The 27,870-nt window shown below is 44.2% G+C and overlaps 1 protein-coding gene across 14 annotated transcripts in view; it reads right to left on the bottom strand.

Annotated features, from left to right (window-relative positions):
* ppfibp2b (PPFIA binding protein 2b) overlaps window positions 1-27,870 on the bottom strand; it is a 280,229-nt gene that overhangs the window by 19,560 nt on the left and 232,799 nt on the right. For 12 of the 14 annotated variants that reach the window (XM_080190031.1, XM_080190030.1, XM_080190033.1 and 9 more), the window contains 15 exons: window positions 26,902-26,963; window positions 26,215-26,287; window positions 24,917-25,023; window positions 24,721-24,785; window positions 23,824-23,884; window positions 23,113-23,151; window positions 21,219-21,378; window positions 15,797-15,829; window positions 12,532-12,673; window positions 11,225-11,353; window positions 9,916-10,066; window positions 9,003-9,114; window positions 4,740-4,828; window positions 3,713-3,835; window positions 1,153-1,278 (listed from right to left, as the gene is read on the bottom strand). In XM_080190031.1, the coding sequence (XP_080046157.1) occupies window positions 1,153-1,278; window positions 3,713-3,835; window positions 4,740-4,828; window positions 9,003-9,114; window positions 9,916-10,066; window positions 11,225-11,353; window positions 12,532-12,673; window positions 15,797-15,829; window positions 21,219-21,378; window positions 23,113-23,151; window positions 23,824-23,884; window positions 24,721-24,785; window positions 24,917-25,023; window positions 26,215-26,287; window positions 26,902-26,963 (1,472 nt within the window). The remainder of the gene's footprint in view (window positions 1-1,152; window positions 1,279-3,712; window positions 3,836-4,739; window positions 4,829-9,002; window positions 9,115-9,915; window positions 10,067-11,224; window positions 11,354-12,531; window positions 12,674-15,796; window positions 15,830-21,218; window positions 21,379-23,112; window positions 23,152-23,823; window positions 23,885-24,720; window positions 24,786-24,916; window positions 25,024-26,214; window positions 26,288-26,901; window positions 26,964-27,870) is intronic. The other 2 variants (XM_080190028.1, XM_080190025.1) reach the window with 2 other exon arrangements.

The following is a 27,870-nucleotide window of genomic DNA, read 5'->3' as shown; positions in this document are numbered from 1 at the left end:
CCAGATGACCCTTTGTCAGAGCTCATCTGGGATTCATCAAGGTTCTCCCCACAGACGCTATCAGAACTGCTGAGATTTTCCAGCATTTTCTGTTTTTGTTTCAGATTCCAGCATCCGCAGCATTTTATTTTTATCTTGGTGTTTAACTCACTGCCACTTTTCTTCGAGGGATGCCTGCCCTGCTCACCTCTCCTACAGCTCTAACGAAGGGTCATCTAGACTCGAAACATTGGCTCTATTTTCTCCCCACAGTTGCTTTCAGATTTTCCAGCATTTTCTGTTTTTGTTTCATGTCCCATTCCGTCTTCCATTCACAGCATTGACAGAAGGGTCGGTTGGGACATTTTGCTTTCGTAACAACAGTCTCCCATATCAGACTGACTGTTCTTCACATTGCCCGTGCAATTTCCCCATCCAAGTCCTAATTTTAAAATTCCCAATCTGTGGCCTTGCCTCTCCGTTTCTCTTGTGATCTCCTCCAACCTCAACCCTTGGAGATATCGGCACCCCTCCAATTCTGACCTCTTCCACATTCCTGATTTTAATTGAGCAGCCACTGGACCCCAAGCTTTAGAATTCTCTTCCTAAACCTCATTACTTCTCTTGCATCTTCTTTAAAAGACCCCTTAAGACCTAAATCTTTGACACTAAGCCCAAATACCTACTTTCATGGCTTGATGTCAAATTTCGTCTGATTACATTCCTGTAAAGTGCTTTGGGACATTTTACTATTTTAAAGACGCCGTATCAATAAAAGAATCAGAATTGCTACAGTGCAGGAAAGGCCATTCGGCCCATCAAGTCTGCATCAACTCTCTGACAGAATACCTTATCCAGGCCTGTCCTGGCCCTGTAACCTCACACATGTACTATGGCTAATCCATTTAACCTACACATCTTTGGACACTAAGGGGGAATGTAGCATGGCCTTCTAACCTGCCTATCTTTGCACTATGGGAAGAAACCTGAGCACCTGGAAAAAAACCCACGCAGACTCGGGCAGAATGTGCAAACTCCACAAAAATGGTCACCCAAGGCCGGAATTGAACCTGGCACTGAACTAATATCTGTCTAAAAGCAACGGTGTACTTTATTTACCACTGACAATGAGGGGAGTTGTTTAAGAAGAGATCTTTGAACTGGTGCACTTACAACAAGGCCACCATGCACACCACTTCCTCGAAGGTTTGGTGCATATTCCGCAAGATCCACCGACCTCAGCCATTCCATCACGCGATGGTTCGACCACTGGACCACATCGGATGGAGAGGTGTGATTCTGATCACAAAACAAAATTCTTTTCAAATCTTGAAATTTTAAAAACCTTCAGCTGTTAGAACCCCAAGAGATTTTCTCCAAACAATTCCCGAGAACTTCAAGACCTCGCATGCCTCTTGTGAGAGAAAAATTTGTATAAACAGCAAGTGCTGATAGCTGAACCACAGGTGAGGAGGAAGGTTACTGAAGAAGAGAATACATAGAAACATTAATAGAAAATAGAAGGAGTAGGCCATTCGGCCCTTCGAACTGCTCTCCCATTCATTCCGATCATGGCTGGTCATAAATTCAATACCCTGATCCCATCTTTGCCCCCATATTCCTTGATCCCTTTAGCCCCAAGAGCTACGTCTAATTTCTTTTTATAATTACACAATGTTTTGGCCTCACTGTGATAGTAAATTTCACAGATACACCACTCCCTTGGTGAAGAAATTTCTCCTCACCTTAGTCCTAAAAGATTTATCCTCAAATTATGACCCCTAGTTCTGGGCTCCCCCACCAACGGGAACATTCTAAAAACCGTGAAATCCCCTCTCACTCTTCTAAACTCCAGTGAATATAATTCTAACCAACTTAGTCGCTCCTCATATGACAGACCTGTTATCCCAGGAATCAGCCTGGTAAGCCACCGCTGTACTCCCTCTATAGCTAGGATACCATTCCTCAGATAAGGACACCAAAACTGCACACAATACTCCAGGTGTGACCTCACCAGCGCCTTATACCTATACACAAATCCTCTTGCTCTGAAGGCCAACATACCAGTTGCCTTCTTTACTGCCTGCTATGCCTGCGCACTTAACTTTAGTGACTGATGCACGGGGACACAAACGTCTCGCTGAGTATTGACCTCTTTCAATTTACACCCGTTCAAATAATAATCTGTCTTCCTACTATTGCTACTATCCACATTATATTTCATCTGCCATGCACATGCCCACACACACAGCCTACCCAAATTACACTGAAACACCTTTGCATCCTCACAGCTCACCCTCCCACCCAACTTTGTATCATTTGCAAATTTGTAGATGATACATTTAAGTTCCCTTGTCCAAATCATTAATATATAATGCTAACAGTTGGGGTCCTAGCACAGATACCTGCATCCCACTAGTCACTGCCTGCCAATCAGTAAATAATCCATTTATTCCAAATCTTTGCATCCTTTCCGCCAACAGCTTTCCATCCACCTCAAGAAACTACCAATCCAATACGCTTTAACTTTATACACAAATCTGCTGTGTGAGACCTTGTCAAAGGCCTTTAGGTCTTAATAAATCACATCTACCAGTTCTCCCCAGTCAACTCTACTCGTTCCATCCTCAAAGAATCCCAGTAGATTTGTCAAACATGATTTACCCTTTGTAAATCCATGCTGATTTTACCACTGCTTTCCAAATGCTGTGCAATGAAATCCTTGATAATGGACTCTAGCAACTTCCCCAGTACCAATGCTAGTCTCACTGGCCCCCTGTTTTCTTGCTACCTCCCTTTTTGTACATTAGTCATCCTCTAACTTGTAGGAACCATTCCAGAGTCCAAAGAATTTTGGAAAACAACCAATAGATCTACTATTTCTAGGACCACTTCCTTAAGTATTCTGGGATGAAGGTTATCTGGCTGTGGAGATTTATCCATCTTCAATCCCATTAATTTCTCCAAAACCATTTCTCTACTCAAACTGATTTTCTTCAGCTCCTCACTAAATCAGAATTTCTGATACATTATTCATGTCTTTCCTTGTGAAGACAGAAGCAAAGTATGAATTTAGTTCCTCAGCCATTTCTTTCTTCCCCATTATGAATAGTACAAGAAAGTCTGATATCACCACAGCCAATAGATCCTATAGGCATCAAAGTGATAACATGTTTTTAGACCTTGGTTGAAGGGAACATTGGCCAGGACACAATGGACAACTTGTGCTTTCCTTTGAGACAGTGGCCCTGGAATTTTTTACACATACCTGAGAGGGTAGATGGGATTTCGATTTGATATCCATCTGAAAGATGGCATCGCTAACAGTGCAGTACTCCTTCAGTGCCACTCTGGGAGCGTCAGTCTAAGATTTTGTGCTCAAGTTCTTAGAGTGAGGCTTCTGCACATGAGCCTCTGATACAGAGGTGAGTACGCTACCTACAGAACCACAGTTGAATCACCCACTTCCTGCAGCTGGGAAGTGCAGTAGGTGGGGAGCGTGTAGAGGCAACCCTGTGAGTTTGGATGGGAGGAATCCAATGAGATTGTATTTAAGGTGAATGGGAACATCTGACAGGTTTGAGAGTCAATACGCCATTCCCCCAGACAGATCGTTCTATCCACGCTGTGCCTAGGTGATGCTTCCCACCAAGGCTTCTGTCCACTCTCCCACATTCATCTTTCAATCAAGCTCGTGCAACTCACCAATGACTGACAACGGAAGTCTCCTTACCTCATCGGAAGGCCTACGTCGAAGACAGTTGGGATGGAATTTATTGGCATGTAGCACATGAATGGCACACTTGATACTCAGATGATGCAGCTGGCTAGTAACTTTGAGAAACAAGAGATCATTCTGCAAAAGAGAGAGAACTCTTTGGTTAGCTCTTTTTGCCTGACTGCATCTTTACATGGCAGGTACCGTCCAACGTACATTTTACCAATATTGACAGAGTTTGGCTAGTTTCTTCACTTTCCTGCTCACAGTGTACTTTAGGGAACAAGTTCCACAATGGACCATTGCAAGTACATTCTAGTCAAGCTTTGTGTGAGGAGGATTTGAGACTGACCATTAATTGGGTTCCCAGTGGAAGTAAATTCTCTTTTATTGTTGTGGCACTGAAGACATGCCATGTCTACCTGGGCGCATTGGCCTGAAGGCAACAGGACAAGTTGAAAAGGTTATTAATGATACACCTGATTCTTGTCTTTAGAAATATCGGCAGTGAGTGCAAAATCAAGGGCATTATGCTAAAGCTTTAATGGGACTCCATTGCGACCAATTCTGGGCATCTCAACAGGATGAATATCATGGCCTTGGAGAGAGTGCAGAAGAGTTTTATTAGAATAAAAACACTTCCGTGGGGAAGCTGGGGCTATTCCCGCGGAGACACTGGAGACGCTGGGGCTATCCCCGTGGAGAGACCGGAGATGCTGGGGCTATTCCCGTGGAGAGACCGGAGACGCTGGGAACAAAACAACTTAAATTCATTAAGCTCCTTTAGTACAAACACCCAAACGTACACCACAGCAGCGAATATCAAGGAACATTTCACACTGAGCCACATACTGAGAGGAGTTACCAAAAGTCTATTCAAAGCAGTGTGCCAGTCTGATTAAATGACTTTTCACACATCACAAGGTGATACTTTCATGCAGTGTAAACTGCCTGAAGCGTTTAACATTCAATTCTGGGAAGTTTAGATTATGCTTTTATAAGCTGATCATCACAGGTTTCTTATCCCAGTGGGGCAACTTACCACAGTCAAGTACTGGAGGACTCTCCCATCTACCCTGGCTTCATTGAATTGGTCTTTGTATTGAGGTAAGCCAATGTCATCAAGCCAACCTGTGAACAAGGCAAGGCAGAGTGTGAAAAGAGACTAATGCAATTCCTGATGCAAGCAACACACATCAAACTAAACACTTTGCTGCCTCGCACTATTAGCCCTTTCACTCATTCTGTCTCGCCTTACTCTTTCCCTCTCTCTCCACTGCTGAAAAGGTGTTCATCTCTAACATCTCCCGGTTCTAATAAAAGGTCATCAACCTGAAAATGAAACTCACTCTCTGGATGGTATCAGGCCAGCTGAAAATTTTCGGCATTTTCTGTTTTTATTCCATAGCCAAATCCTTCTAATGTTGTTTACTTCCAACATGGTAACTTGGCTATGCAGCATAATGAAGCTGTGACCTTAGTGTCAAACTTGCAGTGTGGGTTCTCCCAAGCCATTCGCAAAAAAAAAATACACTTGCAAAGTTGCGTCTTCCTTCAGACACATCACAATCTGTGCAAACAAATTTCATTTGGGTTTGGCTTCCGTCAATTGTTAATGAGCTGCCATGTCAGTGTTCAAAATTTTGCAGCAGGGCCAATGGCCACAGCCCAATGCAATAGTTACTGTTGCTGCAGGTACTGTCACCTTAGTAACGGGAGAGCTAGGCAAAAATACAAGGTAAATGAGGAGACTAAAATTTGTATTGGTTTGGAATGGGCAACATCAAATGGGGTTTCCAAATTACACCCTCCGGCCGATATTTGTTTCTGCTTAAGTAGTGTATAAATTGGGGGGTCTGGGTGTGCGTAGATTAAGGCGTTGAGGGGTGATTCACTTCTACACATCTAATGGTAGCTGAATAGGATGATGAGCCTGTATTAAACGAGGCCAGTAACAACAGAGATGCCATCAAATTTAATTCAACCTGGGTGCTTAATGATGAGGGGAAGTGTAGCACGGTGGTTGGGTAGGTACAGTGATCCAGAAACTGGGGCAAATGTTCTAGAAACACAAGTTCATAGCTGCCAGGAATTTAAATTTAGTTAATCAAATAAATCTGGAATAAGAGGTTAGGATCAGTAATGGTGACCAAACTACTGGATTGTTGTTAAAGCCCATCTAGTTCGCTAATCTTCTTTAGAGAAGAAAATCTGCTAAACTTATATAGGAACCCTGACCCCTCTACAACGTGGTTGACTCTGAGTACCTGAGCAAGCCACTCTCTGGGGTACTAAACAGGGCAAAGTTCACATGTGAAAGCTAGTCGTACTTCACTAGGCTGATACCGGAGTTGAGGGGGTTGGACTATGAAGAGAGACTAAATAGACTGGGTCTGTACTCGTTGGAGTTTAGAAGGATGAGGGGGGATCTTATAGAGGCGTATAAGATAATGAAAGGGATGGATAGGGTAGAGGTAGGGATCCTTCCCGCTTAGAAAGGATACCAGGACCAGAAGGCACAGCCTCAAGATAAAGGTGGGGGGGGGGTGCAGTTTGGATCGAAGCTGAGGAGGAACTTCTTCACTCAAAGGGTGGTGAATCTCTGGAATTCTCTGCCCGTTGAAGTGGTGGAGGCTACCTCGCTAAATATATTTAAGTCACGGGTAGATAGGTTTTTGACAGACAAGGGAATTAAGGGTTACGGGGAGAAAGCGGGAAAGTGGAACTGATCCACTTCAGATCAGCCATGATCTTATTGAATGGCGGGGCAGGCTCGAAGGGCTAGATGGCCTGCTCCTGCTCCTATTTCTTACGTTCACATATAACCACAAGCTCTCTGTCCCAGTTGGTCAATGACCTCCTTCCAATTTTCAACTGCTTTTTCACTGTTTGTACATATATCTCTCTCCCTCCAGTATCACATATGTATGCAACAAGCCTCCCTATGCTTCAACTAGAATAGAATCATAGGATAGAATATGTACAGTGCAGAAAGAGGCCATTTAGCTCATCAACTCTGCACCAACTTTCTGAAAGAGCATCCCACCCACCCCTATGCCCCATCCCCGCATATTTACCATGACTAAGCCACCCAAACCCACACATCTTTGGACACAAAGGACAGGACTGTATGACCTTGCTCATCCCGAAACCATAAAGTCCTGCCCGAGGTCAATGAACCTTTGCACACTCCACCCTTCATCTGCTCCGATTCCCGTGGTGGGCAGGTTGGTACAATTCCAGCCAAAGGGTGAATTTAGCATGGCCAGTCCACCTAACCTGCACATCTTTTGACTGTGGGAGGAAACCCAGAGCACCTGGAGAAAACCCACGCAGACACGGGGAGAACATGCAATCTCCACACAGACGGCCATCTAAGGCTGGAATTGAACCCTGGTCCTGTGAGGCAGCAGTGCTAACCACTGTGCTACCATGCCGCCCAAATACGCCAAACAATGGTGAAATATTCCTCTGGACAAGAGTAAAACCAGGATGAGTTAATAAGAACATAACATAAGAACATAAGAAATAGGAGCAGGAGTAGGCTATCTAGCCCTTCGAGCCTGCCCCGCCATTCAATAAGATCATGGCTGATCTGTTGTGGCTCAGTTCCACATTCCCACCCTCTCCCCATAACCCTTAATCCCCTCTCTTATCAAAAACCCATCAACCCGCGTCTTAAAAATATTTAGCGAGGTAGCCTCCACCACTTCAACGGGCAGAGAATTCCAGAGATTCACCACCCTTTGAGTGAAGAAGTTCACCATTAGCTCCATTAAAAACTGGAATGTCAGGTCCCGTAAGTGCTCCTGGCAAAGGGGGACCAAGAGATCTGAGAGCACAAATAGCGACATAGGTTAATAAGCTCAAAATGGAAACAAAACTAATATTTAGGGGTCATTTCTAAAGGGAAAAAATTGAAAACTAGAAACATTCTGCTGACCACACTTGAGAGTATTGATTGTCTGTCATATTATGAAGAGGGATAAAGGAGCATTGGAGAAAGTGCAAAAAGGATTTTCAACGATGTTACTAGAACTGAGAGGTTATACACCACCAGGAAATGAAAATATCACCAGGCTGAGTCGCTTTTTTCTTGATAAAAGGCCATCTGAAGCAAATGGTGCCGCTTTTTAAAAAGTTGTTTTCAATTATTTATATCAAGTTACTCACAGATGATGATGGTCTGATGTTGCAAAGAAAAATGTTGCTTTTATATAACTCATTAACTGTATCAGCTAACTTAAATTTTTAGATAACTCTTTAATGGTTAGTACTGCTGCCTCACAGCACCAGCGACCCAGGTTCGATTCCCGCCTCGGGTCAGTCTGTATGGAGTTAACACATTCTCCCCGTGTCTGCTTGGGTTTCCTCCGGGTGCTCTGATTTCATGCCGGAGTCCAAAGATGTGTGGCTTAGGTTGATTGGCCATGCTAAATTGACCCTTAGTGTCAGGGGGATTAGCAGGGTAAACAAGTGGGGTTACAGGAATAGGGCCTGGGTGGGATTGTGGTCAGTGCAGACTCAATGGGCCAAATGGCCTCCTTCTGCACAGTAGAGATTTTATGATTCTATGTATTAATCAAGCTGCACCAAGTATCACTCTTAAATGTCTCATGGAAAACAGCTAAAAGCAATTTTTAATCAAAATGCTACTATCTAAAAGGTTGCACTGGTTCATGCCAGATTTTGCACACTGCAATAAATGAATTTGAATAGAAATTTCAGAAAAACACATTTCACAAAAGAAATGCCCTTTTCATAGATTCCTCACAGTGCTGAATGAGGCCTTTCAATCATCAACGTAATACTGGCAACAATCTCACACAGGCCCTATTCTCATAAACCCACATACAGCGGCACAGTGGTTAGCACTGCTGCCTCACAGTGCCAGGGACTCGGATTCAATTCCCGGCTTTGGTCACTGTCTGCGCAGAGTTTGCACGTTCTCCCTGTGTCTGTGTGGGTTTCCTCCGGGTGCTCCGGTTCCCTCCCACAGTCCAAAGATGTGCGGGTTAGGTTGATTGGCCATGCTAAATCACCCCGTAGTTTCGCAGGATGAGTAGGTTGGCGGGGGACTAGCAGTATAAATATGTGGGGTTATGCGGATAGAGCTGAGGTAGGATGCTCTTTAGAAGAGTTGGTGCAGGCTTGATGGGCTGAATGGCCTCCTTCTGCAATATAGGGATGCTATGATTCCATTCTGGATGCAATTTGCGACAAGATTACTGATTGCAGCTAAAGTGGAAACTATTCTGTAAAGCTTGATTGAATGTTGCTCCCTTCTACCATGGGCCATACTTACGTGTGACCCAGATATGGTCCAGCTTCCCTGGGCTGTCGTTCTGTCCGTTACTGACCATCTTCTGGAGTACCTGGATTTTTTTCCTGTGCAGTGGGTGTTTGATTCCTAGTTCCTGCATTCAAAAATGATCAGAACAAAAGATTAAACAAAATGTGCTCCCATTCATATAGTGCCATTCATGATCTTAAGATGTCCCAAAGCTCTTTACATACAAAGGTGTACAGGGATAGTCACCGTTGTAATGTAGCAAATGCGACAGCCAATTTGCACACAGCAAGCTCCCACAAACAGCAATGTGACATGACCAGAATATCTGTTTTAGTGGTGTGATTGAGGGGTAATTATTGGCCAGGACACCAGGGAGAACTCCTCTACTCTCCTATGAGACAGAGCTGTGGATTCATGTCCACCTGAGATGGTAGGCACAGCCTTAGTTTAACATTTCTGTTAAGTATTTGTGTCACAAGTAGGCTTATATTAACACTGAAGTGAAGTTACTGTGAAAATCTCCCAGACTACACACTCCGGCGCCTGTTCAGGTACAGAGGGAGAATTTAGGATGGCCAATTCCCCCAACCAGGGCATCTTTCAAACTGTGGGAGGAAACTGGAGCATTCGGAGGAAACTCACACAGACTCGGAGAGAACGTGCAGACTCTGCACGGACAGTGACCTAAGCCGGGAATCGACCCCAAGTCCCTGGTGCTGTGAGGCAACGCTGCTAACCACTTTGCCACTGTGTCCCCCGTTCACCTGCAAAACAACATCACTGACAGTGCAGCACTTCCTCAGTACTGCTCTGGAGTGTCAGCTTGGATTATGTACCACAGTCTCTGGAGAGAGAACCCAGAAGCTACTGGCCTTTCTGTGCAATAAAGTTAGTTACTTATCCCTGATTATGGGTTCTGACTTACCTTCTCAAGTTCCTGAGGTGTTGCTGATAACAGCGTCTGTCCAGAAGTGACCCACTGCCTTGCCAAAGCCACATATTGACTAAGTCCACAGTCCTGTAGCCAAGTGCAGACCTGCTCCGTTGTCCACTGAGAAAAAGGTGCATTTGGGTCTCTGCAAAATCCATCATTGGAAGCTTTAAATGCAGAACTGTGTAAAAGTGGAATATTCTGGCACAGATACAGGCCAGTCAACCTTTTATATTAAGGTGATTGTATTTACTTTGCTGCTCCCAAGCCTGACCATTCAATGGCCATTCCACAGCAACTTGCCCTTGTGCAGAGTGAGCACATCTCAGCCACTCTGTTTGCAATTTCCTCAACAAAACATATGGCAAGGATGAAAGCTTTCCTACCTATTATTGGGAAAATGGGACCCGACTCTACCCTCCCTCTTCTTGCTGTGCAGCTCAATTGAGAGTTACATACAATCTACTGCACAGAAACAGGCCATTCAGCCCAACTTACCCATGAGAATGTTTATACTACACACAAGCTAATTCTCAATCCAAATTGTTTACATGAATAGTGAATGTTGTAAATGTTGAACAGTTGTCCCTGTAGAACATAATTTCCCACCTTTTTTCAATGAGTAACTTCCTTTAACCCTTTCACCCTGTTTTGTAGCTAACTTGTTATCCATTCTATTACTTGCCTGTGCATGCACTGCCCTAAGTCATGACATTACTATGACACATCTTATCAAAGGCCTTTTGAAAATCCAAATATATTACATTTACTATGTAAACCTGGTCTACACTCTTTGTTAGCACTTCAAAGAATTCAATAAATGTTGGTTAAGCAAGATCTTAACTTTTGAAGACATGATGTGGAGATGCTGGCGTTGGATTGGGGTGGGCACAGTAAGAAGTCTCAACACCAGCTTAAAGTGCAACAGGTCTGTTTGGAATCATGAGCTTTCAGAGTGCTGCTCCTTCACTGGACTCACCTGATGAAGGAGCAGTGATCCATAAGCTCGTGATTCCAAATAAACTTGTTGGACTTTAACCTGGTGTTACAAGATTTCTTAACTTTTGAAATCCATGCTGATAATTCTTTGCATTTTCAGTTTCTACATGTTTCTCTACTTTGAGTAAAGTTTCACTATCTTAAGCTAACTCATGCATTCATTCCTGGTGGCTTTCCATCACCTATTTTAAAACATGCACCTACTGCATCTCATACTTGGAAAGTCAGCTCAAGCTTCCTGTTCTTCCTGGTGTGTAATTGGCTGCTTGCATTGCCAATAATGCACAATTTTGGACCTACTCACGTCCTTGGACTTGACAAATCTTTGGGCCTTGCAAAGCAGGGTCCGGCTGTTGCTCGCAAGCCACCTCTCCTGAATTCCAAAGGGCCCTCATCATCGTCCTGAAGTGAAGAGGAGTTGGTTCTTCTTATTCTGGGGAAAATCAGAGGGGAGAGAGAAAACAGAAGGACTGCAATGTGATAATTGGTAGGAGAACAGTAGGGTTGATCTACATGAGATCATTTCTGTTTTTACACTAAATGATGGGTCTGTTTATACTACAGCTGTAGAACGAGGTCTTCCCTTGGTATGTCTCATGGTATGCCAGGTTAGTTATACTGTTTCTAGCACCATTCTGCTCAAATTGTGTTTTGTCCTTTAACTTAGTGGGACAGCAGGTTGATAATGATGTAGTGAGGCCATTAGAGCATCTGGAACCTCGGTGAACAAGGAGAACATTCATCCCCTTACCAATGAGAGTGAGGGATTGAGCGAAAAAAAACTAGAGACTTCGTAAAGAGGGTGGCAAATTAGAGCCACATCAGGTCCAGAAAGAAAATTAAAGAAAAAAAAGAGAAATGTATGAAGGAAATTAAAAAAAATCTCCAATAACAATTTCCTACCTGCAAGAATGAGTTTGAACAGTTTAAGTTATTCCCTTTCTATGGGATTTTCACAGTAACTTCACTGCAGTGTTAATGTGTGACACAAATTAATAAACTTAATCTTTCCACAGCGAAGTTTGACTGACATTACAACTAACATTTGTAACTTTGTTAAAAGGAAACTTTCAATGTAGCGCCACGGCATAGTTTATATATCACCCTGAGAGCTTTGAAGAAAGGATCTGACCTGAAACTAGTATAGAGCTGAGTGAGGTTCCCCAGAGAGGAGGGGAGTCTGATCCCATTTCAGTTAGGGGTTGGTTTAGGTCTCAACACTTTATTTACACTCCAATGCAGTGCCAAGGGAGTCCCGCACCACTGGAGGCAGTGACCTCCAGATGAAATGTTAAATTGGCACCCCACACACCCTCTCAGGCGATACACAAAATATGCCGTGGCACTATGTTGACGAGAAGCAGGGCAGGTCTGTAAATATTTATCCCGTAACCAACATATACTCCATCAATACCCTCACCATAAAACCCAGTATTATCACAGCCTAAATGCAGTCCCCACATAACCAAGCACAAAGAGGACATAGAGGACGCCATCATTGTGTCACTGGAGGTAGCGGGTACCCCCTTGTCAGGAAGCTAAACACATCACACAGCTGTCAAACTGCCACCAGCCTGCTCCATGGAAACATTTGAGATCGAGATGACTCACTTTCCCAGGAATTTCTTCAGGCCTTTGCTGCTCTTTTTGCTCTCGGACGAGATCGAAGGGAATTGGTCAGCCTCAGTGGTCGAGGACAGAGGTGAAAGGTCAGGCGAACTGAAGGTGGAGTCGACGCTTCTCTCAGACTCTCCTAATGTGGAAAACATCGAGTGAAACACGTGAACAAAAGCCAAGTACAAACTGGATATTCACCTGTTTTGCATCTAAAACAGCCATTCTACCTCCAGTAACAAAGCTCACCTGAGTCATGATGGCAGGGTGAGGCTATAGAAACAGAGATTAGTGGGTGCACATTTACTCAGTTCTCACTACATGTCTCTACTGATGGTGTGTCAGCCATTGCTCAGTGGGTAGCACACCCGCTTCTGAGTCAGAAGGTCTGAGATTCATGCCCCACTCCCAGAAACTTGAGCACAAAATCAAGACTGATCCACCCAGTGCAGTACCGAGGGAGTGCTGCACTGTCAGCAGTGCTGGGTTTCTGATGAGAAACGAACCTCTCATGTGGATGCAGTGTTAATGGAAAGGCACAGTTATTTAAAAATCCAGTGATTGCCCAATACATGGGAGGCTATGAGGGTGGGCTGCCCTGGTTGACAGCTAACACCTCCTACTCTCCTTATACTGGCAAGCAAGCTATTACATTGTAAAGAATCACAACTACATAGCATTTACATAAATAAATAATAACTTGCATTTATATAGCACCTTTAACATAGTAAAACATTCCAAGGCACTTCACAGGTACATTATCAAACAGAATTTGACAGAGTGCTTCATAAGGAGATCACAGGGCAGATGAACTAAAGCTTGGTCAAGCAGGTAGGTCTTAAGGAATGTCTCAAGAGGAGGAAAGTGAGCTAACAAGACAGAACGACATAGGAAGGGTATTCCAGGACTTAGAGCCCAGGAAGCTGAAAGAATAGCTGTCAATGGTGGAGCGATTAAAATTGGGGAAGCTCTAGAGGGGCTGGGATATTTTGGAGGGTTGTGGGGGTAGAGGATGGGGAGGTTACGGATGGACCTGAAAACAAGAATTTTAAAATCGAGGCATCACTTAGTCAGCAGCCAATGGAACTCAGCGCAAGAGTGACGGGCGAATGGAACTTGGAGCAACTTCGGATATGGGACAGCAGAGCTTTAGTGTATTTGAACATTGTGATGGTGGAATGTGGGAGGCTGGTCAGGGATGCATTTAAAAAGCCAAGTCGAGAAATGGCAAAGGCATGGATGAAGAAAGGGTATAGTCGGTTGATGTTACAGAGATAAGTGATCTCAGTGATGGTGTGGAAATAATGGTCAAAAGCTCACCTCAGTGTCAAATATGACACAAGGTTCTCAGATAGTTGCCAGGGAGAGGGATGGAGGTTGGGGGATGAAGTTTGTAGTAAAGACCAAAGACAATAACTTCTGTCTTCCTATCATTTAGTTGGAGGAAACCTCTGCTCCATCCAGTAAGGTCAGAAATGTCAGAGTTTTAAACTGTTCTAATCTATAAACAGGCTGCCCAATCTATTTAATGTGTCTTGATCACAAGTCAGCCAGTCTGAACCTACTGCCCTGTTCACTCCCATAAACTTTATATTCTACCCAATCAAATCCCATTTCCCTGCTTACTCCCATAGCCTTTAATGTCCTACCCAAATCTAAACCCATTTTCCTACTCAGTCCCCATAGCCTGTAATATTTTACCTAGTTTAATTCAACTCTACTCCTCATTCCCCATAGCCTTTAATGTCCTACCCAGTCTAATTGCACTCTCCCGCTCACTCCACAGGCCATTTAGTAACCCACCCAGCTGAATCCAATTGCCCACTTCACATTCTTGAACAATCTTGAAAGCAATAGCATTCTTCTTTTAAACTGAGTGACAAGAAACTTGCTATTTGGAAATAGCTCACAGTGTGAAATAAAAGTTGACCTCAGCAGCCTATCTAAACAGAGCGATGATGTACAGCCAGACACTCAGCCAATTTGTATATTTGGAAAAGAAAGCTCACGGTTTGGATCCCACATCTCGAGAGCTGCCTGCACTTGCGTCAGAAGATAAATTAACGCTGTTGAATTATTACTGGTTGACGTCCAAGTTGGCAAAGCTGTGATTTCTCAGATCTCTCTATCGCCACATGTACCCGAACAAGAAAGCTGACCAATCTACACTTGATAGATTAGGCAGATAGACTGTGAAAACTAGTAGCCGGGGCTGCGCCCACTACTGACTGCCAACTGTTCCCCCCTCTCTCAGGCTCCAATGAAAACAAATCTTCTGTGACTATCCAAGCTCCAGCAACAGCAACAACCAATTGAATGTATGCAGTACCCTTGATATGGAAAAAATCCATAGGTGCTTCCCAGAAATGTGAGCAAACAGAATAAAAATTATATCAAGCCAATAAAGAAAATATTTAAGGTGAGCAAAAAACTTGGTCAAAGAGGAAGATTTTAAGAATCATCCCAAAGGAGGAAGAGAGAGCTAGGGAGGGAATTCTACAGCTTGGAGCGTAGGCAAATGAATGCGTGACCAGCAGTTGTGGGGGGGGGGAAATGCAGTGGGGTAGGGACAGGAGGCCAGAATTGGAGAAGTCCCGAAATCATGTAGGGGGGTTACGGGGAGCCACAGAGGGATTGGAAAACAGGGATGAGAATGGAAACATTCCAGGACTGACATCCAACGTGGGCCAGCAAGCACAGGGCTGACAGGTGAATGGGACTTGGGACATGACAGAGAATGGGTGTACCCATATGTGAAGTGTGTCATGTTCAAAAGTATGAGGGGGCTGGACAGAGTAGTTAGGGAGAAGTTGTTCTCACTCAAAGGATTGAGAAAGAGAAGGCACAGACTTAAAGTGGTTTAGCAAAAGAAGCAAACGTGACATAAGAAAAAAACTATTCCACAGAGTGAGTGGTTCAGGTCTGGAATGCTCTGCCTGGAAGTGTGGTGGAGGCAGGTTCAATTGAGACATTCAAAAAGGAATTAGATGATTATCTGAGTAGTGGAGGGGTACGGGGAAAAGACAAGGGAATGGCACTAAGCCATGATGCTCGTTTGGAGAGCTGCCGCAGATGCGATGGGCCAAATGGCCTCCTTCTGCGCTGTACCAATTGGGTGATTCTGTGTCGATAATTCTCCAATTGCAGACACTAGCTCCACTTCCAGTGTAAGAGGAGCATCAACATTTTATAGTGATCAGAAAACATAAAGAGGAAATGTCTCTTGAGTAGCGAGCTGCAGTCAGTCACGCAGTTACAGTACCTAAAACTGGAGCACTGGCGCTCCTGCCACGATCTTCCATCCCGAAAAGTAGCAAGCCGTGTGTAGAGGTGGAAAGGAAGAAGATTTGCGGCAGAGAGGGAGAGTTAAAAAAACGGACGGAACAAATGAAAGCAGCAAAAACCATGCAAAAACAAAACAAATTAACAAGCAACAACAGAGCCAGAAAATCACAGGATAAAACATCAAAATGTAGCCAAGTTAAACCAGAGGATAGCCAGTCAGGGGAGGTTAAAAAAACAAAATGCTGGAAAATGTTGGCAGGTCTGACAACATCTGTGGGGAGAGAACAGACCCAGCATTGAGTTTAGATGACAGAAGGGTCATCCAGACTCAAACCTCTGACTCTATTCTCTCTCTGACAGATGCTGTCAGACCTGCTAAAATTTTCCAGCACTTTGTTTTTGTTTCAGATTCCAGCATCTGCAGTATTTTGCTTTTATTTCAGTCAGGAGAGGTGGCGGTGTAATGGTGTTGTCACTGGACTAGTAATCTAGTGACAATACCACCGGGGGTCCCAGGATCAAAACCCATCATGGTGAAATTTGAATTCACAAAATCTGGGATTAAGAGTCTAATGGTGACCATCAAACCATTGCCAATTGTTGTAAAAACCCAGGACATTCACTAATGCCCGTTAGGGAAGGAAATCTGCCATTCTTACCTGGTCTATGTGTAACCTAGGCCATTAAGCAATGCAGTTGACTCTTAAGTGCCCTCTATAACGGGCAATCTATGCTGGCCCAGCCAGTGACACCCACACCCAATGAATAGGGAAATAAAAAGTTACTTGGTTTCGTTTCAGTTGTAACAGAAAAAACAACACATTCAACACTTCTAATGTATTGGGCCAGATCTTTTGCAGAGTGGTAAATTCAGGTTGGGAGCTGCACATTTCTCGCCTTATTGTCCATCTTGAGCCTGGTGAGGAATGTGAACTCCAACGGTTCTGGAGACCTTGTGTTATAGGGCAATGGAAAGCCACAATCACCAGCTGTTGTAAACCAGGCAAATTTAAAGATGGACAGTGGTTAGCACTGTTGTCTCACAGCGCCAGGGACCTGGGTTCGATTCCTGGCCTTGGGGCACTGTCCGTGTGGAGTTTGCACGCTCTCCCTGTGTCTGTATGGGTTACCTCCAGATGTTCCAGTTTCCTCCCACAGTGATGAATGTGGGCTGGTTAGGCGCACTGGCCATGCTAAATTCTCCCTCAGCGTACCTGAACAGGCGCTGGAGTGTTGGGACCAGGGAATTTTCACAGTAACTTCATTGCAGCTTACTTGTGACACGAAAAAATGAACTTTATACTTTTTAAACTTTGAGAAGCGTGGTGAAGATAATTGAGTAAGGAAAGTTGGGTGAGGAATTTCGGAGAGAGGGGAAAATCAGGTAGTCATGGGGGCATTGACGGTCAGGATTGTGGTCAGGGTTCTGGTGTGGGGAGGAAAATCGGGGGAGTATTAGTCGAAGGTTGTGGCTGGTCGGCAAGGGTTTGTCAACAGTCAGGGGGTTGGTGTTGGGAGTTGGAGGGTTAAGGATGGTGGTTGAGGGGCAGTTAGGTTGTTTTGTCACAGGGTTCATACCATAGACACCCACGAGTTAGAAGTAGTTTTACTCTTTCTATCTTCTCCTGGGTGACTATTCTGGTAAGAGAGTCGGAACCACCTAAAGTCCCCGATTTAAACTGGAATATCGGATGGTGCAGCTAATTGTCCATTGGTAGCTGAAATCTCCTGGGGCAATTTCTGTATAGTCCCTATTATCTGGGGGAGGGGTGGGTTCCCAACACACATGTTGGGGTACAACTGCTCAGGGAACAGAAGTCCTGGGCAGTGAGGTTTGTCATGTCAACTGCCTGTGGTGAACAAAAGTTTCTTCTGATCCAGAGATGGCGGGGGGAGATGCGAGAAACTCACTCCACTGAGCCCCGGAGGGACCAGAACTTGCAGAGATTGTGACAATTGACACAGTAACAATGAAGGGGAAATGTTTACATAGCAACTTACAGTAACAACAGCAGTTGCTGAGAGAGAACTGTGACAAAACAAGTCATGACGAAATGAAGCACTGTTGATCAACTGGGAGTGTATACTCCAAGCTAGGCAATACATAGATGATAAGATGCTTTTTACATGGAGTTTCAGCATTCCCTCCTCCAGTAATCTGATGGGCTATTGTGAACACTCTTGTGCAGCAGGGAACAGTTTGCAGTTTTTTTTTAACTATTCTGAAATTGTGTGCGATGGTGCTTTGAGGGGTTAATATAAGTAAGTTTGTTTTTAATCAGTGTAGAGATCCCCCTGGAAATGGTTAGCACCACTGCCTCACAGCACCAGGGACCCGGGTTCGATTCCCGGCTTGGGTCACTGTCCGTGCGCAGTCTGCACAGGTTTTCCCCGGGTACTCTGGTTTCCTCCCACAGTCCGAAAAACGTGCTGATTAAGTGCATTGGCCATGCTAAATTGTCCCTCAACATACCCGAAAAGGAGGCCGAGTGTGGCGACTAGAGTATTTCCACAGTAACTTCATTGTAGTGTTAATGTAAGCCTATTTGTGACAAATAAATAAATGAAAAAAATTCCTTTGTTTAACAATGATTTTAATTGGGGATGGGTGCTTTTTTTTTAAACGAGAAACACAGAATCCTATACTCATAATTCAGAGCACATGAGCTTAAATCACACTGTGATAGTTTATGGATTTGAAAACAGCTTTAAAAATTAAGAACCTAATATTGGTAAAAGCTACCGTAAAAGTCATTGCATTCAAGGCATATTGGTGTCACTGGTAATGCCAACATTGAGCATCCATTCCTAAGTTTTCCTGGAAAACTGTGGTGTGATGCCTTCTTGAATAGAACTGAATGGTTTGCTAGAGGGTATTAAATTGGTCTGGAATCATAGGCAAGCCAGAGCGGTTAAGGGAGACAGATTTCCTTCCCTAAATTACATGAAGGGAACTGACAGATGGAAGAAGGCTGCCACCCTTGCGTGGTCTGGACCTATTATTTACCCCCAATCCCAAATCAACCTGGTCAAGCTTCTGATAAGCTGGGATGGGCAACAGAGACAGACACTGCCACTGGCACATCCTGAGAACAAATACAATGCAACTTCTGTTTAACCTCCAGGTCTCGAATTCATGGTTTCCACAAAGGAGAAGGGGAAGCAAGGTCTCTGAACTTGACCTGTTAAAAATTAAAAACCCCGCATTTCAACTGATAAAATTGGATCATAATTCAAAGTTGTGTCATGCAAATGATCCAACATAGCGGCACTGCCATCCAAACGAACAGCCAACTGTGCGTGACTCAAGAGCAGTAATAATCAGTGGTTTATTCAGTCACCATTTGGCAATGGTTATTAATACAGAATGCACCAAACACCTGACCGATTACCATTTGGTTATTTTAACACGCGTTCCCATTGCAATTTCTTCTCAAAGCCTTAAGTTTAGTTGTCAGCAGATCTCCATTCCCTTTACGCTTGGTAATGAAAAGGTTGTGACATCACATTAACCATGGTTACCTATTCCACGAAGATCAAATCAATGACAGCCTCTTGTTCTGATCAGTTTTAAGGACAAACAGCTCCAGTTCAATAAACACAGATAGGTTTGAGCCATTTCCTCTCCCAATTGACAGCAAGAGGAGGATTGATATTTCGTACCAAGAAATAAAGGGAAATGCGTGCTTTAGGAAGTTTTTTTTTGATAAAATGAGGAATTTAAAGATAAATCTATGAACCAAAACACACACACACGCAAATTAGGTTCAATGCATTCCACACAGCAATGAAAATAAGTCAGGATTCTGAGGAGATTGTATAATCTGCCTCACCAGAAGAATGAACACAAATATATATCACATAGAATATCTCAGCACTGAAGGAGGCCATACAGTCCAATGTCTGAGTCTCTCACTTAGTCCCATTTCCTTCGTACTCAAAGCAATCTTTTTTTTTTAAAACAAATAGGGGTGGCACAGTGATTAGCACTGCTACCTCAGTACCAGGGATCTGGTTCAATTCCCGACTTGGGTCACTGTCTGCGTGGAATTTGCATGTTGTCTGTGTGGGTTTTCTCCCACAGTCCGAAAGATGTGCTGGTTAGATGCATTGGCCACGCTAAATTTTCCCTCAGTGTACCCGAATAGATGTCGGAGTGTGGTGACTAGGGAATTTTCACAGTGACTTCATTGCAGTGTTAATGTAAGCCTACTTGTGACTAATAAATAAACTTTAAACAATATTCATTTTCAAAGTCCCGTATGAATCCTGTTTCTCTCCCTCAAAGAATATCCCAGTGTTTAGCTCAGTTTATTTATTAATGTTATAAGCAGGCTTATATTAACACTGCAATGAAGTTACTGTGAAAATCCCTTAGTTGCCACACGCCAGCGCCCATTCAGGTAGAGAGAATTTAGCATGGCCAATGCCACCTAACCAGCACGTCTTTCAGTCCATGGGAGGAAATCGGACGGAACCCACACAGACACGAGGAGAACATGCAAACTCCACACAGACAGTGACCCAAGCCAGGAATCGAACCCGGGTCCCTGGCACTGTGAGGCAGCAGTGCTAACCACTGTGCCACCCCTGTATTCGTGTCCATATTAGAGCTCCTTGAAGACTGAAACAAAAGCTTCTCCTAATTCCGCCTTTGTTCATTCTTTAATGTGGTTCATCTGTCACTAATGAAACATACCATCACTGTTCCATTGGAGATGGATTTTACTGATCCATGCTTTGCATCTCACCCTTAAGCACAACTGACTCACTCAAACCAATTTGGCGAGAAGCTGATGGGAAATATTGCAAACAGCAGTATACACGGTGACTACTGCTGCTCATATTTTTTGTTCCTAATAAGCATGATGTCCACCTTTGCACTCCCCCAACCCCTGCCCCAGCTGACAGGGGTGAGATAAAAGCTCACCCACCCCAATAAAAAAAATTCTGGAATTAAGAATCTACCAATATCTATTGTTGGAAAATCCCATCTGGTTCACTTATGCCCTTTGGGGAAGGAAATCTGTCATCCTCATCTGGTCTGGCCTACATGTGACTCCAAAACTACAGCAACGTGGTTGACTCTCAACTGCTTACCAAGGGGAACTAAAGATGAGCAGCAAATGCTGGCCAGTCAGCACTGCCCATGTTCAATAAATGAATAATAATTAGTGCCCAATTAGTGGGACTAAATCAATATCTTCAAGTAGAACATCAAGGGCAGCATTGATTGGTTGGGGTAGCTGGCTTCTTTTGTGCTATTGTATATAATCTAAATAATTCGAGACAGCCTTTCCAAAGAGCCAACCCAGGCACAATGGGCTGAATGACCTCCTTCTGCGGTGCAAACATCTATGAACACATTCGTGATGTGAATTTTACCAGGTGCTACATACTCAAGTTGGCAGAAGTGTTCTCCGGGTCTGCAGACATCACAGGTGTCGTGCTTGAGGCTGCTGCCACCCTTTGCTTCTGTTCACCATTGTCCTGGTGATTGGACTGTGAAAGCTTCCCTGGAAGGGTCTGGTATTTGCTGTTGCTCGAGTAAGGCTTGTTCTGTCATACAAAGACAACAGATGTCTATTAAATACCTGATCCTGAAAATACATACAACGATTACAAGATGTAGGAGCAGAAGTAGGCCGTTGGATCTATTGAGTCTATCCTGCTATTCACTGTCATTGTGACTGATCTGATATAATCCTCAACTTCACTTTTCTGCCTTATCCCCATAACCCTGGATTCCCTTACTGATTAAAAATCTACCTCAGCCTTGAACACACTTAATGACTCAGTCTCTACAGCCTTCTGCGGTAATGAATTCCACCGATTCACTATCCCCGAGAGAAGAAATTCCTCCTCATCTCTGTCTTAATTGGGTGACCTCTGGTCCTAGACTTTCCCACAAGGGCAAACAACCTCTCAGCATCTACAGAGAATTCAACATGTCTCAATAAGGTCAGGTCTCATTCTGCTAAACTCCAATGAGTACAGGCCCAACCTACTGAACCTCTATCTATCCATTCCTGGGATCAATCTAGTGAACCTCTGGATGCCTCTGTATCTTTCCTTAGATAAGGGGATCAAAACTGCTCAGTGTGCCAGGTGACTTGGTTCATCAAAGCTCCAATGTGAAGGCCAGAGCATTGGGATTTGACACTACCATTCTGTCCCCATGCAGCACTCCCTGCTCCAGCCATGTAAATATCCCAGGAGTGGCAGTCTAATAAAGAGCCCTGGGTCAGTAAGTGAAAAATTACTCCGGAAAATTCCTCTCTGACCCCCTCAATCAGTTCAGGAGTTTACACAGGCCAGGAGTTCTCTGTAAAGACATTTACTTTCTATAAGATATAATCTCTGCCTCAGTCAGGAACTGTCCAGTTTTCTCATGATGGCACACTGGAAGCTGGAGATCCAGAACTCGATGAACCAGAGTCAGCACTCCTCGAGTGGGCTTGCACCTGACAAGAACATTGGTCGGACAGTTGGCTTGCAAGACTTCTGATCCTCCATATTTTCGTGGTTGTTCTAAGGATAGTGTGCAAATCTTTTTAGGACTGAGATGAGGAGAAATTTCTTTACCAGATAGTGGTGGGCCTGTGGATCTCACTACCACAGGAAGCAGTTGAGGCCAGAACATTCAAGAAGGAGTGAGATATAGCTCTTGGGGTGAAGGGAATCAAAGGATATTTTGGGAGTGGAGGAAGGCAGGATCAAGTTACTGAGTTGGATGATCAGCCATGATCATAACAAATGGCGGAACAGGCTCAAAAAATTGAATGGCCTCCTGCTATTTCCATTTTCTATGTTAAAATCAACAAGTCCTATGACAGGTCGCTTTCCAATTAGGAGTTCATTTCTTATTTAGTATTGGTTGTCTTAATTTCTGCTCCTGCATATGCATGCAATACAAAGCTCATGGGTTTATGTTCTACATATTCCTTCCTTGTTGACTATTAAATGCCCTCTGACCTAGCAAGCCATTAATCTATACGAAAACCAAGACTTGCAGCTCACGACAGAGGCCAACTAACATCTTTTTAGGGGCAATGAGTGATGTCCAATATCTGGCCTTCAATAGTCAGACCCACATCCCAAGAAAAAGTGAAATAACCAAGAAGAATCTTGTGGAAACAGTTCACAGAAGGATAGATTAATGTGTTAAGACATTCCGGTGGTTTCATTAAGCAGATTATCTCCAACCAGACTATGATTACCACAAAGTACACACAATGTATGGACAAAGTCAAAGGAGAGGAAAGATCAGAGGTTAAATAAATGAGTTAATACCTCAGACTGTGCAGGCTCTTCACTTTCCCAGACTGAGCACTGTTGAATTGCAGGAAGGGAGAAGGGGAGGAGCATGAATCGATAGAAAAAAAAATTAACATTGACACCTTGTTAGTATACATGGCTAGCTTTGTTACACAAAACTGGAATACACATTGACACAGTTTTAAATGCATGGTTATGAATTTATGATAGAGATGGGAAGATCTGATTTTAGGAGGAAGTCTTCCTAAAATGGGATGCTGGATCTCCATGGATCCCAAAAGAAAAATCACAGCCAGGGAATCACTTATTGAGAGTTTCAGATTCCACCACAAGAATGCTTCCTGATCTCATTCTTGAGTGGTCTGATTCTAAGCTTATCTGCTGCACAAGTTTCACCTATAGCTCAAGGGGTAGCAGTCTTGCCTCGCAACAACCGGAACGTCGCAAAGACAAGACCCACTCCAGAGACTTGAGTACAGCCGAGGTTCCCAGTAAACTGCTTAAGGGCTGAACTGGGTGAAATGCTAAACCGAGGTGACGCACACGCCCTTGACAACAAAGCTCCTGTGATAGGATTAAATCGCACGTTTCCACCATCATTCTTCTGCGGCTACAGCTCCTAAGTTTTAAACAACTCGCCAAAGACGGGAGGAGAGAGAGATCTAAACTCGAGATTCTGCACAAACCCCACGCTATTCCATTAGTGCGAACGGTCAGATCTCTAACCTTCTCCGCTTGTCCACTGTTCAGCTCCTCCAGGCTGGCTGAGGTCTGTCGCGGTTGTATCCTGTGGGATTAAGAAAGAACACAATATGCAGAAAGTACAGACCAACTGAGCGGGGATTATACGTGATCTGAGAGCGCAAATAAAATTCCCCGACAGGCTCTGGATAAACAGCAAAGCCGTCTCACCACGTTATAAAAGGAAAATTCCTCAAGCTGAAAATGAAAACTGAAAATGCTGGAAACACTCAGCAGGTGTCAGGCAGCATCTGTGGACAGAGAAACAAGAGTTAATACTTCAGGAAAGATGATGATATTTCAGCATCTCTGCTCCTTGATCTGGAGTGGCTTTACCAAGCTGGATGACATTGTTTGGGGCAAAGGTGGAGGATGCCAATGGATTCTAGCCTCTGATGTAGAAACTGACACTGGTGTCCCATAGCCACTGGGCGACATGGTGTTATAGTGATGAACACTGCTACCTCACAGCTCCAGGGACCTGGGTTCAACTCCAATCTTGAGTGAATGTGTGGGGTTTGCACATTCTCCCTGTGTCTGTGTGGGTTTCCTCCACGTGCTCCAATTTCCTCTCACATTTCAAAGATATGCAGGTTGGGTGGATTGGCCATGCTAAATTGATCCTTAGTATCCCAAGATAGCTGGATTAGCCATTAGAAACATAGGGGATTACAGGGATAGGGTGGGGGGGTTAGGGCCTGGGCAAGATGCTCTATCGGAGAGTCACTGCAGACTCAATGGGCTGAACGGCCTCTTTCTACTGTAGAGTTTCTATGAATCTTCCTCCTTACCACCTCTCCCTCTCCCCTGTAACTGCTGCAAATACCCATCCACTCTGCCCTGGAGGATTTCCGCTCTCTCCGCCTTATTGAATTCCCTTACCTCATTTCAAACTCGACTGGTGTTAGTTGAGGTCCCCCAGGGGATGAGGGGACATCAGGCGATACCTGTATTTGAAAACACAGGAGAAGAGTTTGAAAGGTTGGGCTTATAGAACGAAGAGCAAGTTTGTGTATTCATTTATATATTTAATTGGACATAGCGGTGTCCTTTAAAAGAATAACTTCATAACCTTTACCTCTGGTTCCATTGCTTCAGAGTGAGCTATTTTAGTGGGGGTTGCGATCATTGAGCAGCTGCTTAACTCTTCCTCGCTGCTCCCCATGAGTATCCTTTCAGAAGACCCTGAAAGGAAATGTCATTAGATAGTTTGCTATCGGTTTCTTCAGCTGTGTTAGTTGACTATCCGTATAAAATACTTGAGGTAGATTGCTCACTTCTTTGCTCATCACAGTGTTGCACATTACTCTTTGTTCATTTGCTGGATACGGGCATTGCTGGCAAGGTCAGCCTTTCATACCCATCTGTAGCTGCACTGTTGTCTCCCAGCACCAGGGACCCGGGTTCAATTCTGTGTCGAGTTTGCACGTTCTCCCCGTATCTGCGTGGGTTTCCTCCGAATGCTCCGGTTTCCTCCCACAGTCCAAAGATTTGCAGGTTAGGTTGACTGCCCATGCTAAATCCCTTAGTATCAGGGGTTAGCCAGGGTAAATAAGTGGGGTTATGGGAATAAGGCCTGGATGGGATTGTGACCAAATGGCCTCTTTCTGCACTGCAGGGATTCTATGAAAGGTGGTGAAAGGGATTGCTTGAACTGCTGCAGTCACTGTGGTGAAGGTACCCTACAATTCTGTTCCATGTCCTGATGGAGCTCACAAACCACTTTGGAGGGTAGTTAGGAGGCAGCCATATTAGTCTGGGACTGGATCAGGACAACAGGTTTCCTTCACTACAGAATCCAGGGAACCCGTTGGGCTTTTAGGACAGTCTGACAGCTCCGTGGTCACTTTCACTCAAGGACCACTCTATACATTTGTCAGCCCCTCATAGGAATACCTCGCAAATATAAACACAAATATAAAAACTGGCTGGAGGGCCAGTGCTCCATCTCACTTACATGGGGGAAGCCAGACAGCATTTAAATGGCCTCAGGCTCTTAACTGGCCAGTGTCAGGCCTTCTATGCAATCAAAATCAACCAACCAGAGCCCAGTCGCTCTTGATTGGTGGCAGAGTGGCTTTAATGTTTCAAGAACGTGCTTGAGGATTGCGCCTGGATCCCTGGACGCAGGTGAATGGGGTGGTTTGAGTGCTGCGGGTGGGGGGAGTCATTGCTGGAGTTGGGGTGACAAGGAGGTTGGGGGCAAGGGCACAATGGTTGGCATTTCACACCACAACCACCCTAAAATGTCAGGTACCTTAGGCTTCAGAATTTGTCTGTATAACCATTGGGTCAAAGTGATTGTTTATTTTTTGATTACCCATCGCAACGGTTTGGATTCGGATGAAAGGAAGGGAGTTGATGCATTTCCCTTACCTTGAGCCATTATCATCTGCTTCATGGTTTTGCACTTGGCCAACAGCCGACTCAGCTCTTCTATCCTGTGGTCCTGTCATTGAATAAAACCATCACTGAAACGGAGGGGACACCACCACAAATGGAAGGCTTGCATTTCTATTATAGTGCTTTCTCTCAACCTCAGAACATCCCAAAGCCTGTTACAGCCAGTGGAGTACTTTTGAAGTGTAGTCACTGATATAATCTGGGAAACACAGCAGCCAATTCACATAAAGCAAACTCCCACCAGCAGCAGTGAGATACAAGACAAGATAGGGTGAAATGTAAATACGGACTGGAACTTCCCCTCCTTTTCTTTGAAATAGTGCCATGGAACTTTTTCATCCACCTGAGAGGGGCGGGGACAAACTGACTCTTGGTTCAACACTTGGTTTGAAAGATGACACCTCTAACTGTGCATCACTCTCTCGGCTCTGCATCTGGAACGTCAGTCCAGATTATTAGGTTTCAGGAGTGGCGCTTGGAGCCACAACTTTCTAAAGGCGAGACAGGAGTCCTACTCACTGGCCACACTCACACGAGATGGCAGAATCTTAATACAGCGAGGCACAAAAAAAAAATGGGAAATGCATATGTTGTGATGCGGGAAAGAGTGGTGAAAGGAAGGAGAGGAATGGGCGAACATGTGTGGACATTATTCCTTACCTTTTCTTCGTTCGCAGCCAGCAAAGAATCCAATCCGACCTTTAACCTTTGCACCTCTTGGTCTACAATAGATTCAATTAAATGATCAGTTGCATTATTGCTCATTCTTTGAAACCCCAAAAAAAGTCACTTTTGTTAAAGCAAGCAATGACTTGAATTTGCAAGAACATGTAGATCACAGAACGGAAGAATTATCTTCCGATATACTGAACATTGCTACAATGCTTTAGTGCACAAATACACAGCCTTATTAATGAATTAGAGAAAGCACTAGTCAGTGGGGCAATCAAGCAACACACATTGGCATGATCCATGTAATGAAGGATGAAATTAATGCAAGCGTAGAAACAAAATGGGTAGATGAAAAGGCATGGAAATGCAAGATGACAGCAAGGCTCAATAAACAAAGACTAAGAGATGATGTCTATCAATGAACTGTCATCAACATGAAAAATCAAAGATTCCGCTGAGCCTGAATAGCTGGACTGTTGATTAGTACACCCCATAAGAGGTTTCAATCTACATTATTGCCAAAACCTTGCTGCCGTTCACGCCAGCAGGATGTTACGGTCCCACTGATGGTGCACCCCGCCATAAGTTTCCCGGCGTCATGGGGTGTGCTCGACAGAAAACCTCATTGACAACTGTATGGTCCCACCACCAGCAAGTGGCGTGCTACCTCCCGCCACTGCGAAACACCACAGACAGGGAAAAAAATCCTGCCTTACCTATCTGTACTGATTTCTATTGGATTGAATGGAGATGATGAAATGCCATCTTTCTGGACAGTTCAGCATGGATTCAACAATGTGGGCGATATGGGTTAAGGTGATGTGGAACCCTTTGTATGGTTTGCTTCAGTTGAAAGACTTCATTTTAAGATATTTCTGCCTATGTAACTAACTATGCTAAGCTTTAAGGCTAATTTAACCACATTTTAAGACTCAGCTGGAAATGCTGGGATGAGCT

This window comes from Carcharhinus amblyrhynchos, chromosome 6, assembly GCF_965287045.1.
Source record: "Carcharhinus amblyrhynchos chromosome 6, sCarAmb.v2.hapA, whole genome shotgun sequence".
Lineage (NCBI taxonomy): Eukaryota > Metazoa > Chordata > Chondrichthyes > Carcharhiniformes > Carcharhinidae > Carcharhinus > Carcharhinus amblyrhynchos.
This window is presented reverse-complemented; position numbering and strand designations above follow the sequence as displayed.